At 44.6% G+C, this 15,317-nt stretch overlaps 1 protein-coding gene across 5 annotated transcripts in view; it reads right to left on the minus strand.

Moving 5' to 3' along the window:
• Positions 1-15,317, minus strand: part of Npas2 (neuronal PAS domain protein 2) — a 180,010-nt gene that overhangs the window by 42,657 nt on the left and 122,036 nt on the right. For all 5 annotated transcript variants that reach the window (XR_004772363.1, XM_027386795.2, XM_027386794.2 and 2 more), the window contains 2 exons: positions 9,949-10,069; positions 8,844-8,957 (listed from right to left, as the gene is read on the minus strand). Coding sequence is in view for 4 of the 5 variants with exons in the window: in XM_027386795.2 (XP_027242596.1) it covers positions 8,844-8,957; positions 9,949-10,069 (235 nt within the window). In the remaining variant the exon portion in view is untranslated. The remainder of the gene's footprint in view (positions 1-8,843; positions 8,958-9,948; positions 10,070-15,317) is intronic.

Genomic DNA, 15,317 nt, shown 5'->3' on the forward strand with positions numbered 1-15,317 from the left:
CTGTCATGAATCAGAATGTAAATGATATGCAACCCCTATGAGAAGTCATTCCACCCCCAAAGGGGTCGCAACCCACAGGATGAGAACCACTGTTCTGTAGGAAGGGCCTAGATGCTGGCTTCTGATGTTTTAAGGATGAATTTCATTGTCCAACAGTGTTTCTGTTGCTGATAGTTCCAGGAGAAGAAGTGGTGGCTTCACAAGCTTGAAGGAGTCTGTCTCAAACCTCATCTTAGGGAGTCTGGGATGATACAGGGGCTAGGCAACTGAGGAGGTGCTTAGGTAGTTGTGGATGGATCTGGGATGCCCTCCACGGGGTTAAAGGCTTAGATTCCATTTTGGTGCTAGTGGGCAGTGTTTAAATGTTGAGAGATGCATTTAGGATGCCCTTGGCTCCTGCCTTTGAAAGGGATTGTGAGACTCTGGTTTTAGTCATAAACTAAGCAGCTCTGTTCTGCTGAGTGCTCTGCTCTCCCTGATGTGACCATCTTCCTTATCACAGGCCCCCAAACAACAGGACAGTGGACCACAGACTGAAACCTCTGAAACTCTGAACAAAAATGACTTTCAAATTCATTAAATATCAACAAACTGAACAAGATGTAATCACATCTCTCTCCACAAACCTGTTGGTTTTTTTCCTCACAAGTCTAAGAAGGCATAACTGCCACATTTTAGATGAGGAAACTGAGGCCCAGAAAGGTCACATGAGAGGCCCACAGGCCTTTGTCTAAGTCCGGGTTCTCAGGGGAATAAAGGTTTTGGGTCTAGATTCATATCCATCAATGTGTTGGAACCAGGCTCCCATTGTTCTGCCAAGATCCCACTGGGCTTCAACAAAGTTCTTCCTGGGGTCCACCAGACTTTTCTTCAGGGTGACTGTGGAGAACTAGTGACATTTGGGGCCAGAAAATTCTATTATCTGTAGATTGAATTTTCAAGGAGAGAACCCAGTTAAATATGAAAATAACCAGCTTGGCACATCCACCGAATCCTCAAATTCCAATGCGTGTCTGGCTCCCCTGGGACCTCTGGTTTGTCAAATTGGGCTCTGCCCAGATAGCATAATTCAGAGCTCCACTGTCTGGCCACCACGTGGCCAGGGCTGAGGATCCCCAGAGTAGAGGCCACATGACCTTTCTTTTAAAACATGTGGCTGGTTACAGTTGACTCTTGACAACTGAGGCTTCTGAATCTGCAAAATGGACCAACTGTGGAGCCCATATATTTGAAAATATCTGAAAGAGGCCACCATATTATCTATTGACACACACACACACACACACACACACACACACACACACACACACACACACACACACGTCCTTTCAGTGTCATCATTCCCTAAGCAATTCTGTAAAACCATGCAGCATTTACACTTTATTAGACACTGTAAGTCATCTAGAGATGGTTTAAAATATATTGGAAGGGGTGGAGGGTGATATGAAAATATCGCACTATTTTATACAGGGGACTTGAGTGCCCATGGGTTTGGGGATGTCTGAGGTGCCCAGGAACAAGCCCCAATGGATATGTGTCTGTATAACCTGTGCCTTCTAAACTCACAGATTTCAGTACCATTATGCTTTCCAATTTAACCAAAAGCATATGGAACATCAGAAAACCAAATGCATTTTAAAATGAAATCTGCAGGATTAGAGTCTAGCTTTCCAATCATTTTTTTTGTTTTCTATATTTATAGGTTTGTAAATGAATCTATAATGTGGTCTGCTCTCCACTAACATGAATAAATTCATTTTGCCAAACACATTCTCTGAATTCACTCACATAAATACTAATAAATGTTTCCAAACACGAATACAAAGTGAGTAAAATAAAAAATAGTGGTCTCCAGAGAGTTTACATCTGTCATGAGCTGGCTTAAGACTATTGTAGATTCGTTTTGTGGGGTGAGCCAAGAGATTTATCAAGGGAAAGGAAAACAATCCCACTTAAGGGAAGGTCTGCAGATGTGAACATCTGTGTAATAATAAAAAAAAAAGACATTAAAAATTTCCCAGATGTGAAATACTCTCTGCTCGGATCGAAGAGACATTACCCTGCCAGATAATGACCTAATAAAATTCTCTTGGCTCTTTTTGGAATGCCGAGACCTTGGAGACAAACTTCCCAGGACTCCTAGGAACTTAAGAAGGCTGCCTTCTCCTAACTGACACACCTGGCTTGAGCCACTCCTTGGCTACTAAACCTGCAAGCTTCCAGCAAAGGCCTTCTCCCTGATTTCCTGTGAAAAGGGGACAGAAGATGGACAAGTGGGAAACACCTGCCTAAGGCGTGTTCCTTCCTTAAGGAGGGCAGAGACTGCCATGGTGGCTATTAAGTGGGATTTTGTAGACCTTCCACTTGGCCTGGCTGCCTTCCAACCCAGTCTTATCTGTTGTTTTTTTATTTTTAATAACTTCAAAGGCTTCAAAGGTGAAAATTCCCAGCTCTACCCCCATCCTTGCCTAGGGAAGTTCCAGTATTACTGGTAGCCTGAAGTTAGAAGAATAGTCTACGGATGGGCCCCAAATTGTCTCTTTTTTCCCAACCAGCTTTCCCCACTGAAAACCTTAACTGAGAGTCTGATCCAGGGTGGTAAACAGTAAACTGGGGTGGAAATTCCAGTAAGGGCCAAGAGGAAGGCTGTGCAGAGGAAGCAAGGGGTGGACACTCGCTTACACTGCTGGTTACGTGTGAAATGACTGTTTTCTTGAAGCACGAGGCTCTTCACGTGTTCCAGAGGCAGCACACATGCATACTGTGTCTTCACAGTCATATTCAGCACTTAGAATAACTCTCTGGCACTTCAGTTCCCAAGGTAGTTTGAAGCCATTAATTAAGGATTCAATTACCTATTTCAATTTAAGTAAAGGAAAAAATACATCTAATTACAACTGGCTTCCTTATCTCTCAGAAGGATTTGCCACTGACTGTCAGCACAGCCTTCCTTTCTCTGGTCTCGCATACTCATGATACAGAGGAGTGTTTCTCTCTTGCTCCATTTTCTCTCTAGATGCTGCTAACTCAAAATTGATGCTACCCTTGCCAAAAGTTGGGTAAGCAGGCCTTTCCCATGTGGGAGCCGAGTGAGCCTTGTTTTCCAACTCCAGCACTGAGTAGGCTCTTAGCACATGTTTTCTGGATGAATTTCTCAGGGAGGACTTGCACTTGATACTCAAATTGAGCTTAGGGCTCAGTCCAGGAAGGGACTTTCCGGTCTTTGCCAGTAAGTAGCACACAGACTTTGGGACCCTGGGGTGGCTTCTCCTTCTCAGGTCCTCCACTCTGGCACTGTTGGAGGGTTCTGGAAGTCACTGACATTCAGGTTAGCTCACTACCCAACTGAAGGATGAACATTGGTCCAAAGGAGGCCTGGGCAAGATAGTGTCTGGGAATTACATGACATAATGTCTGTCAAGGGTTGACAAACAGCAGAAGTGCTTAATAAGGGCCCCTCTGGAGAGATGCAGGGTGACACTGCTTAGGATCTTCAGACTGAAATGTTTGGTCCAAAGGTTCTCAGGTTCTGGACTTTTCAAGATCCTCTCTATCTTCAATACCTCAAAAGAGTTCTGTCTTGCATTGGCATTCTCAGGAGTCTCAAAAATCAAACTCCCAAGGTTCTGTGGGGACTCAGACTGACTAATGCTACTTCTGTGGGACATACCTGAGGTTGGCTCCCAAGTCTGTCCCATGACAAAGCTGACCTCCCAAATCATGATAAGGATACAAGACAAATCAAGACATGGACACAAGGCTGGGAGATCTTAGGTGGCAGGAGAACTTGTCTCAAGGGTTTAGGAAAGGATGGGGGAGGATCAGAACTAACAGTGGGTGTTAGTTAGTAGCAAAGGGAAGGAAAAAGATTCCCTGCTCCTGCCCCACTCAGCTCCTCAGCCCAGTCATCTGTCCTCTGATGGGGATTCGGACACACTACCTGCAGAGCCTATGGGAATGCACATGACAGACACATCTACACAGAAAGTAAAAGGTAACTTGAAACAAACGAGAAACAAAGCTGATGGGTATCAGGAAGACACGTCTTAGCAATCAGAGATGAGACTTGCTCTGCAGAAAGAGGAGGTTCCCAACCCCCTAAGTTCTGGTTTGGGACCATTGAGAGGAAAATACTGTCCAGTCCACTCATGGGGCACCACCTCTCACTAATGAAGTGCTAATTTCAGCCTCCATGTTTTCTCCTTCACAACATGTTTAAATGGATATGTTCGGAACAGCCAGACGTCAGGCTTTGCAGCATGCTTTATCGGTATGTTCTGAACAACCAAATATCAACATTCCTGGAAGACCGTCACACACTCACACTGCTACTTCCTACCTGGCTCACATAATGCTTGGCTATTTTATTTTTTTTCAGATTTGCTTAGTGGAGAAGCGTAATGAGTGGAGAGAAGGTAAGAGCTCCATGAGAAAGCTGGGTTTGCAGTTTGGTGAACTGAAAAAAGAACATTGCTCTAAAGGGAAACTGTCTTACTTAAATCCTTTCCACTTCCTGCCATTCACGGAGTATTTTCAGGGGAACCAGAGGACTTTGGTAATGGAGTTAAGACTTCCCCTAGAGGGTCGGTGTGGGTAGCAGTAAATTCTTCATATGCTGAGGAAACTGAATTTTTTCTTGAGGCCCTCGCCCTATCTGGGTATTTTTGGCATATTTTCAGTTAAAATTATAGAGCATCTTGCACATGAAGTCACTCTCAGATGAGAGCAAGTAGAAAGATGAGGTTGATGAATGTATGCCCATTCTTCATTGCTCCATTGTAATATAGATGACTCTGCAGGACCATGGCCTCAGGTAATAGCTTGTTATTAACCATGATTGGAAACTCACTACTCTCTAATTTGATAGCTGACCTCCACTGGGGGAGGATTTGGAGCTGCCTGGCTGAGTGGAAGGGATGTTTCCCTTCTAGCTCTGAGGGGCCAGTGATATTCACATCAGACACTCTGAATAAGAGATTTCCAAACCCCTGCCTCTGTATTCAGGGAGCTCTGGTATGCCTATGCCTTGACCTCTGAAACCAAGACATCTTAATTCAGCACAGGGGAGAAACAAAACACAGAAGCAACGACCCCAAAGCCAGGCAACCTACAGAAACCCTGGGGAACACATGGAACCAAGTGTTCGAAGCCGAAAGGCCCTGGCTTCTGCCAGTGCTTCAATCTGGTGCTGTGGTTAGCAGCAACTAGGTAAAATGAGGGCAGGGAAACTTTTATACTCTGGTGTGTGGTTTCTGGAAAGCCCAGGGTGGAATGTTTGCTGAGGGTGACCTATTTGGAACCATACCAGCAACTTTTGAAATACTGTGTTCTGGATTTTAGTCAGATGCACATCTAAGTCCAAGGCTAGGGGAGGACCCAATAAAGGCTTTCTTCTTGCCATGAAATGGCCTATCAGGAATAAAGCCTGCTTCTTAGGACCCCTGAAAGCATAGATGCTCATCATGTTCTTGACATTTCTCTAACTGTTTTCTTCCTGCTCAAGTAGCGGCAGAGTAGGGGGATGTTACGGTACTTGGGTACATGGAACTTAAGAAGGTCCTCCTGACTCCATATTTAATTAGAAGAGTGAAAAGATGGGTGGTGTGCTTGTTCAAAAGCATCTCTCCTTGTCTCTCTTCATAGAGAATATCTGTTACAGGACAGCCATAGTTCAAATGGAGTCTTTTTATTTTAGCGATGTACTGGAAATGGTCAACACACAGAGCAGAAGGCAGGTCTCCTGTGATCAGTGGCCACTCCATGCTCTGCACCAGCCAGGATTCCTGGGGAAGGATGGGACTTGTGGTCACCTAGCCCAGTCTGTATTCCTCAGGAGCCTTTGCCAGGCATGTTAGAAACTGTCCTCAAGTGGACGCTTCTGAAAGGACTCATTTCTTGCCCCATTTCCCAACACACATTTCTTCGCATATTAAAAACATCTAGGATAAAGAAGTCCTGTGTTTGATACCTTCTTCCTAGAACATTGGGGGCCAATGATCACTCCTATGGAGTGACTAACATATATACAATATTAAAGAGAGGGAAAGTTCCAATTTGCTCAACTGCTCAACTGCCGCTGTTTATATTGCCCAGCAAATGGGATGGTAGACAGAGGTGAACGGGGGCGGGGGAGGTCCCCAAACTCCCATAAGAAAGCATAATCTCACCAGTGGGGACAAAGATACCCCTCTCCCCCTTTGATGCTTCCCCCCTCCCCCCTCCCTCCCTCCCTCCCTCCCATAATAAATAAATTATGTCTCTCATCTGTAGCCAGCCTACTCATTTCACCTCAGGTCTTTTGCATTCACGTTAAGGTCTCCGTTCACACTTGGGGACTCTTGTCCCAATCAAGCCTTTCCAACTTCAGCTGATACCAGAGGCTCCAGAGGGAGGCTGTGTTCCTGGCTTCGGCATTCCCGCTTTTGATGCTGCATGCTCATAGCAGCAACAGTTAAAAAAAAAAGTCACACATAATTTCCACACATTCTTTGAAGCAAACAAACACTGTCTCGGCTTGAAGTGAAAATAAATCCTTGCTACTTAAAAAAATAAAAACACTACTCAGGTATTCAGAAGGAAGTGTGCCTATTTCCTTGAAGCCATCTAAGATGAGATGTATGACACGATGATTTAAAGTGCTATCTGGAAGGTTTTTGAGTAAGGGAAATGTAAATTCATGGGGTACAGGACTGTTGCACACCAGCCAACCACAGGTGATCCTTTGAACTGATCTTGTGCACTGCTGACATAGGACCACGTGGGAGCAGCATCCCAGGGCTCTCAGTCCAAGAGCCCTGGTGCCTTTCCCTCTGAGCATTTGACCACTTAGGATGTTCTTCCACGGTAGCAGTTGCCACTACAGCCAACAGACACACAGGTTTCAGATATTATGGTAAAGCATTATAGTATCAAATTTAACACCTAGCTTTTTTTTCAACATGCCACTGAGCTATATCCCAGACCCACACTGTATTTAAATACACAATTAAGCAGTGCCAAGCATATGTGTACACTACTACCACCACCCATCTCTAGAACTCAACCTTAGAAAAACGGAAACTGTGTACCCTCTCAGCAACTCCCCACCAGCCCCTCCCCCAGGCCTTGGCAAACCACCCTTTACTTTATTCTTATGGATTTAATGATACTAGGTACCTCATGTGTGTGGATGACATAATGTTTGCCCTTTGATGACAGATTTATTGTACTTAGCATAACGCTTTTCAAAGCTCTCCTATGTGGCAGCATAGGAGATTTCCCTCCTTTTACAGACTGAGTAGTAATCCATTGTAAGGATATTGCACCCTTTTTTGTTTCAATCCATTCACCCACGGTTGAACCGTTGGACTGCTGCTTCCTTTTGGCAATGGCAACTAATGCTGCTATTTACACAGTGGCACAAATACCTCTTTAAGCACCTGCTGTCATTTCTTTTGGGTATAAACTAAGAAGTGGGGTGACTGGGTCATGCAGTAGTTCAGTTTAGGTTTGAACTAATCAGCACACACATTTTAAGCCTATTCCAAACAGCCACTTATGTTCAAAGATAAAGCTGATTGGACAGGAGCGCTATTAATCTTTAGAGACTGTTACGATAATGAACTCATGAAGTCCAGTACTCCTGGAGCCAAAATCTCTCTCAGGCCTTTCCAACTGCATGGCCCTTGGCTGTGGGTCCCCTGAACTAGCATTTTTGAACTAGGCCTAAGAGTTTTCTTTTTGACAAGTTGCCTCATCCAAGGAATCACTGCTCTGGGTTTGGTACGATGCTGGCTTTTCTACCAGGTGTCAGCTTCTTCAGTTGAGCAGCCTGCAAGATACCAGTTACTTTTGTGTGATGGCTCCTTAATGTTGTCTTATGAAGCTTGCCCAAGGCTTTCTGGTCAATCAGCCAGATCAGACATGGTCAGACCTTGCCTTCATTTAGACTTAGGGGCCCACATAAGAGAACAAATGCACCCCACCACTTACCATCATAGCCACACAGATCCCTGGATGGGTTGGTCCTCTGAAGGGCCAAGCCAGCCATGGAGGCCACTATCCAGGCAAAAATCCCTAGACAAGGACCTGAAAATCACTCTGGCAGGTTTCCTCTACTTAGCATCTCCTTGAAGCCTTTTAAATGAAGTATGCATGTTTATTCAAATGCTGTGCAGCCAAGGATCGTTTGGGGTGGAAGGGAAAAATCCTGGTTAGCCTCAGCATTAGAACGTGGTGCCATGCCTTTGGCTTGTTCCATTGGAACCTGGGACTCATTTGGCTGGGGTAACAGCCCCAAGCGGGTCCCGGAGTCAAACGGTAGTAACTGGAGCAGCAGAAGTTAGAACTGTTCTCATGTGTTCCCTGTGCCTCCCACAGGCCCTCCTCCTCAGCTCTGTAGCTCAGCATCCTGCTCTGTTTCCCTCTGGTTTCATTCCCTCCCCACTTCTCTTCCCCCTCCTCCCCATCAATGTCGTCTCCCTTTTTCTCTTTGTTGTTTTATGAAATGTTAGCTTCTCTAATACTATCCATTTTGTCTTGAGGTCCATGGCAACTTAAGAAGCAGGCCTTTCTGTGCTCTGTCCAGAGTGGGACCTGCTTTTGCCATTTCTGGCATTAGATCATACAATTCGGGGTGCATGTACACACCAGCACAAACTGGTGTGTGTAAATGTTATTGAATGGGAGAGAACACTGATGAACACACACACACACACACACACACACACACACACACACACACACACACACACACAGAGGAACAGGAAAATCCAAATGCAGATATGAAGTAATTCTTAGGACCTCGTGTGCATGTTTTACATGATAAAAGACACTGTTGAAAGGACAGGACAATTAAAGCTTACCATTGTTGTAAGAGCGAAAATTTCCTACAAATTTTATGTATTCATAAGTTGGAAATTCCTTTGGGTTCAAGCTGCCTCTGAGAAGGTGGCAATAAAACTCTAAATCGTTGTCAGCTGGGTCGTTAAAGGGAGAAGAGAGAAAGGGAGAGGACCGTTACACATACTCCAGACTAAACAAGTCTTGCCTTTATGATTTACTCTATGTATATTCTGCGTGGTTTTCTCCTTATAATGGACTGTCGTATCTGGCTTCTAACCCTTGAAGCTACAGGCCTTTCTCTCTGTAGCTCATACATATTCCACATTCTATACTTGGACCCAATTAGTCAATTTGCACACAGATGTCTGTGGTTGGTTATGTCGGCATCGATTAGTTCTGGTTGTTTTCACATGGCATACTAAAATAAAGCTGCTCGTATAGAGCCACTCTCTTTAATTTAATCTTTTTTGCTTTGCTTTGAAGGAAAATCAGATGTACGACGGGACCAATTATGCATGGAAATGGACTGGGGCTTGAGCAAATGCAAGCATCTTTGCTACCGCCTGCAATTGCGTATGCTTCGTTAAGCGGCGCGTGGTAAGCAGCCACTGAGGTCCGCCTTCTATCTGGGTTGCCAAATATTTTGATATAAATCTCAAACTTCCATAAAATTGGGCATGTATATAAATAACCAGATGACAGCCACAGGAGGACAGAATATGGATTTCCGACCTAATTATTCCATTAACAGTTGATTATTTTGCTATCACAGAAACTTTACATTCTAGTGTTCCCTACAATCAGCAGGCTGCTCAGTGGATTTTGCCCTATTTATTACCCTCATGTAAAAAGGCATCTCTTGTTGTACATGTGAAACATGTTATTATTCTGAAGCCGTACTTTCAACTTTTCCACATAAAAGCTAAAATGTCTTACATGCTGCAAGTTCCAGTTTTAGCTTCAACTTAAAATATACCTCAAAGGATCTTGGAAACGTTCTGAGTCACGAGGAAAATTATTCTTAAAATTAGTCCTCTCTTCTTAACTCATTCTGACCTCCTTTCTTAAGCTAGAGCTACATTCCTGTCTTTAGATCCAATAGCAACACCGGGAAGGAGAACTTACATTTTAGGAATTCTGGGGAGGGGGAATCCGTCACAAGCATATGGGAGGAGAGCATTTTATAAACTTCAGAGTGTTCTTGTTCTGGAAGGAAATTTAACAAGTTCTGATCCATGACATCCGACTGCAAGAGAAAATAAAGAGAAAAGGCACACGCTCGACCTAATGAACTTCAGAGCAGGCAGAGTCTGAGAGCTCTTGGGAGCTCAGAAATGATTTGGAGATGGAAATTGAGGGACACATGGTCTGTGAAGACTCTGTTTGGACCCCTCCTCTGGACTGGGGCATTGCAATGTGAAAGGTTTTACAAGGGGTTGGGGCTGTGGCTCAGTGAGAGAACGCTTGCTCAAAATGCATGAGGTCCTGGGCTTAACCAGCTGCAAATATGTAGATTAAAAAGTAAATGCTTCAGAGTTATCTATTTATATAACTTTCTCTGTAGCTCAGAGGATATTGTAGAAGTGAGGGTCTCTGGACATGACATGGCTGCTGTACTCAAGAACTCACAAAGCCGTGCTTACCTTCCCAAGACCTGTACAACAAGTCTGCCCCCATCACCATTACATCATAGACTGCAGGGGTGTGTGTGTGTGTCCTGAGCTATTGGCAATGAATGATTTCTGGGGAAAGGAGAGTCATTTGTGTAGACACCAGTAACGTGCCTGTGATCCTGTTAATAACACACTCACCCATGCTCACATAGGCAGCCCTGCTTAAACTCACTGGGTCACGCCAAACAAAACAAAAAAGTCCTGATAGTAGAAAGGGGGCATATAAGTTAGAAGAAAGTGACGGGGGAAATGAGAGGTAAAAATGACCACAATACATTATGCATGAAATTGTCAAAGAATAAAAACATTAATGTCTTTTCAGATGCTCTCTAGTACCCCCAGGAGATCGTTGAAGGATCTCCTATGAAATCCACGGTGCAGTATTTTCACAGAACCTAGGCTCAGATCATCTCTAACAGCCTGAGGCAATGTGAGTGCCCTACACAGAGTTGTACCATTTAGAGACTAATGACATGGAAAAGGGGTCTTCGTATGGTCAGGGCGGGTACAGTTTTGTTTTTAAGTATTTCCAACCTGCAGCTGGTTCGGTCTGTTGACCAGGGGGATTCTGCACTGGCCCACACGAGTATGTGTTACTGTCTGTAGGCTTAGGGAAAAACCAAGTGTCAAGTCTGACACATGTACAAAGAACCAAGTCCTCTCTGCCCTGGAGAGCCCTCCTTGCCAATTTTCCTGCCTTCTGGCTGGAGACAGTGAGGGCGATAAGGAGCCCTGGGGAGAGGCCAATCACTCATTTAAACAACCATAAAGGGAACATGGAGTTCCCTGGACCTTTACCCCAGCAAAAAGCTGCTATTTATTTCTCCTAGGTCCCTAGTTGATGAAGTTGCATTTTGTTCCCCTGAGTTCCCAGACAGTAGGAATACAAAATGAATACTACACACAGCCTAGGTACAACTGTGGTCCCACAGAACCGTTAGGAAAGTGAACAGAAGTGGCTATAGTCTTGATCTCTGACAGAAGGTACCAGACAACACAGATGTTGAATTCTTGGGAGGTGGCCAGTGTAACTGAGGTACAACAGTTTGACCAGATACATCTGATGAGGAGCTCACAGTGAAGAGAGGAGACCCCAGTGGCTTTCCCTATCCTTCATTTTCCCTTAGAAAAACACACCCCTTCCTGTAGCTTTAATACATTTGTATAGACCCCCTAAGCTTGAATCTCCACAAGCTTTCAAGTACACAGGCCGAATCTTTCATCAACCACCAGATTTCCCAGAAACATAGCTGCATAAGTATATCCGTATCATCTTAATCCCACACTGTTCTCTCTATATTCAGGGTTCTCATCTCCACAAATGCTATTGCTAATTGGTCACCAGGTCACTTGGTGCATCACCCACGTAGAAGACATTCAGGTTATCCTTGTCTCCTTACACCTTCATCTCCACACCCAGACAGTATCCATTTTACAGTTATTGTTGCTGTGATAAAACGCCACCACCAAAAGCAATTTGAAGAATGTCTTAGCCAGGGTTTCTCTCATTTTTACATGTTTCTTTCTTTTTTTTCTTTTCAAGACAGGGTTTCTTTGTGTAGCCCTGGCTGTCCTGGAACTCACTCTTTACCAGGCTGACCTGGTACTCAGAGATCCACCTGCCTGTGCTTCCCAAGAGCTGGGATTAAAGGCGTGCACCACCTTAGCCCAGCTTAGCTAGGGTTTCTATTGCTTCGATGAAACATTGTGACTAAAAGCAAGTTGGGGAGGAAAGGATTTATTTGGCTTATATTTCACATTCCACTTCATCACTGAAGGAAGTCAGGACAAGAACTCATCTTGGGTAGGAACCTGGAGGCAGGAGCTGATGTTTGCCCAGCCTGCTTTCTTACAGAACACAGAACCATCAGCTCAGGGGTGGCACAACCCTCAATGGGATAGGCCCTCCCCCACCAATGACTAACTAAAAATTGCTCTACAGGCTGGCCCACAGCCCAATCTTATGGAGACATTTTCTCAATGGAGGTTTCCTCCTCTAGGATGACTACAGTTTGTATCAAGTTGACAGAAATCCAGGCAGCACAACTGACCTCTTGTCAGCTTGACACATAAACACATCACTATTAAGCCACAACTTTTCTTTTCTTGGTCATCCCCAAGATCACACATTAATAAAGACATTACAATATAAAACATTTTCCAAACTTAAAAAGTTCCACAGCCTTAAAAAAATCAAACACTTGAAAACTTGTCTCTTTAAAAAATGTAGTCTCAAGCAACAGTGGAGAGGCTACCTTAAATGCCCTCTCCTGATAATGAGATTGACGACTAACTTATATACCATCCTAGAGCCTTCATCCAGCAGCTGGTGGAAGTAGAAGCAGATACCCACAGCTAAAAACTGAACTGAACTGGAATCCAGTTGCAGAGAAGGAGGAGTGATGAGCAAAGGGGTCAAGACCACGCTAGTGAAACCCACAGAAACAGCTGACCTGAACAAGAGGGAGCTCTTGGCCCCCTGACTGATCACTAGGAAACCAGCATGGAACTGATCCAGATCCCATAAATGTGGGTGTCAGTGAGGAGGCCTCAGAAATATATGGGGCCTCTTGTAGTAGATCAGTACTTATCCCTCATGTAGGAATGGACTTTTGGATCCCATTTCACATAGAGGGATACTCTCTCAGCCTAGACACACGGGGGAGGGCCTAGGCTCTTTCCCAAAGGCTATGACAGACTCTGAAGACCCCACCCCCATGGAAGGCCTCACTCTCCCTGGGGAGCAGAAATAGTATTGGATAGGTAGGGTGTTAGTGGGGGTAGAGGAGGAGGGGAGGGAGAGGGAGCGGGGATTGACATGTAAAGCAATCTTGTTTCTAATTTAAATTAAAAAATATAAAAAAATGTAGTCTCTTAAAACCCAAATTCTCTGTAAAACCCCAAATTGTTCTTTCCTCTTTCTCTCTTTAATAAGTTAAAGCCTCTCAACTGTGGGCTTTTGTTCTTTGTTACTTCAAAAGAGAAGAACAAGAGCACAGTTACAAACTGAACAAAGCAAAGTGAAACTCCTGGTTGTGTAAATAAGGGCATTTCCAGCATCTGGGATCCACTCACAATCTTCTGGGCTCCTCCAAAGGGCTTGGGTCACTCCTTCGGCTGCATCCTCTGCAGCACACATAGCTTGTCTTCAAGGCTCCAGCTGGTTCCACTACACTGCTGCTGCTGTTCTTGGTGGTCATCCCATGGCACTGGCATCTCCAAAACCGCTGGGGTCTTCTGCTGCAACTGTGCCAATAGCCTTTCACCAATAGCCTCTCATAGGCTCTCCTCATGGTGCCAAGTCTCAACTTCTATGCATGACTCCTTCAACTTGGGCCTTCAACCACTGAGGCCGCACCTTCAACCAATGGCCTTTCCTGGCCTCTCACAGTGCCAAGCCACAACTTCTTTCCATCACCCTTTCATGCCTTCAAAACTAGCACCACCTGGGTGACTCTACCAAGTTTGGCTGTCAGCACAAGGTACAACCTCAGCCACCTCTGGAACACAACATCAGTGTGCCGACTCTGGGGAAACACTTCCCAGAAGATTTCACCTCAATGATGCTGGTCTCTTCTTAACCACTACCGTATTCTTAGCTCCAGCTAACCATCATCAATAATTGTCCCAGGAATGCAAAGGTTTCACTTCAATGTTGCCAGTCTCTTGTTAATCATGGCTGACTCTTCAGGCCCAGCTGACCAGAATGGCAGAATCTTAACTCAAAATAACAAATGGCCCTGATAGAGTCTTTAAGCTTCCCTCTGAAACTTCACAAGCCAGGCCTCCATCTTCTGCACTGCTCTCAACATTTTTTTTTTTTTATCTCACAAGCTCTTACAAAACATCCCACTGAGCTCTCAACACTTTCCTAGTTCAAAGTTTCAAAGTTCTTCCACAAGCCTTCCCAAATCATGGTCAGGTCTTTCACAGCAATGCCCACTTGTCTTAGTTAGGGTTTCTATTACTGCAATGAAACAAAAATGACCAAAAGCAAGTTGGGTTTATTTGGCTTGCACATCCACATCATTGTTCCTCATTGAAGGAAGTCAGGGCAGGAATTAAAACAGGCAGGGTTTATTTCATCTTATACTTGCAGGTAACAGTACATCACTGCGGGAAGTAAAGACAGGAACCTGAGGCGGGGGCTGAAGCAGAAGCCAGGGATGCTGCTTACTGGCTTGCTTCCTATGGCTTACTCACCCTGATTTTATTTTCTTGTTTTTTTTTTTTTTTTTTTTTTTTTTTTTTTTTTTTTTTGGTTTTTCGAGACAGGGTTTCTCTGTGGCTTTGGAGGCTGTCCTGGAACTAGCTCTTGTAGACCAGGCTGGTCTCAAACTCACAGAGATCCACCTGCCTCTGCCTCCCGAGTGCTAGGATTAAAGGCGTGAGCCACCAACGCCCAGCTATTTTCTTGTTTTTAAAGACAGGGTTTCCGAGTGTAACAGCTTTGGCTATCCTGGAACTCATTTTGGAGACAAGACTGGCCTTGAACTCAACAGAGATCTCTCTGCCTCTGCCTCCCGAGTGCTAGGATTAAAGGCATGTACCACCAGCTAGCCAGCTTTCTTATATAACCCATGACCACCTGCCCAAGTGCCCCCCCCACCAAGTGAGCTGGTTCCTGATAAACCATTAATCAGGAAAAATGTCCCTGCACATTTGCCTACCGGCCAGTTTGATGGAGACATTTCTCAATTGAGGTTCATCTTCCCAGATAACTCTAGCTTATATCACGTTGTCAAAACAAACAAACAAGCAAGCAACAACAACAACAAAACAACTAACCAGGATAGTGTGCTTGGCTGCTTGGTGGCATTC

This window comes from Cricetulus griseus, assembly GCF_003668045.3.
Source record: "Cricetulus griseus strain 17A/GY chromosome 1 unlocalized genomic scaffold, alternate assembly CriGri-PICRH-1.0 chr1_1, whole genome shotgun sequence".
Taxonomy (NCBI): Eukaryota; Metazoa; Chordata; class Mammalia; order Rodentia; family Cricetidae; genus Cricetulus; species Cricetulus griseus.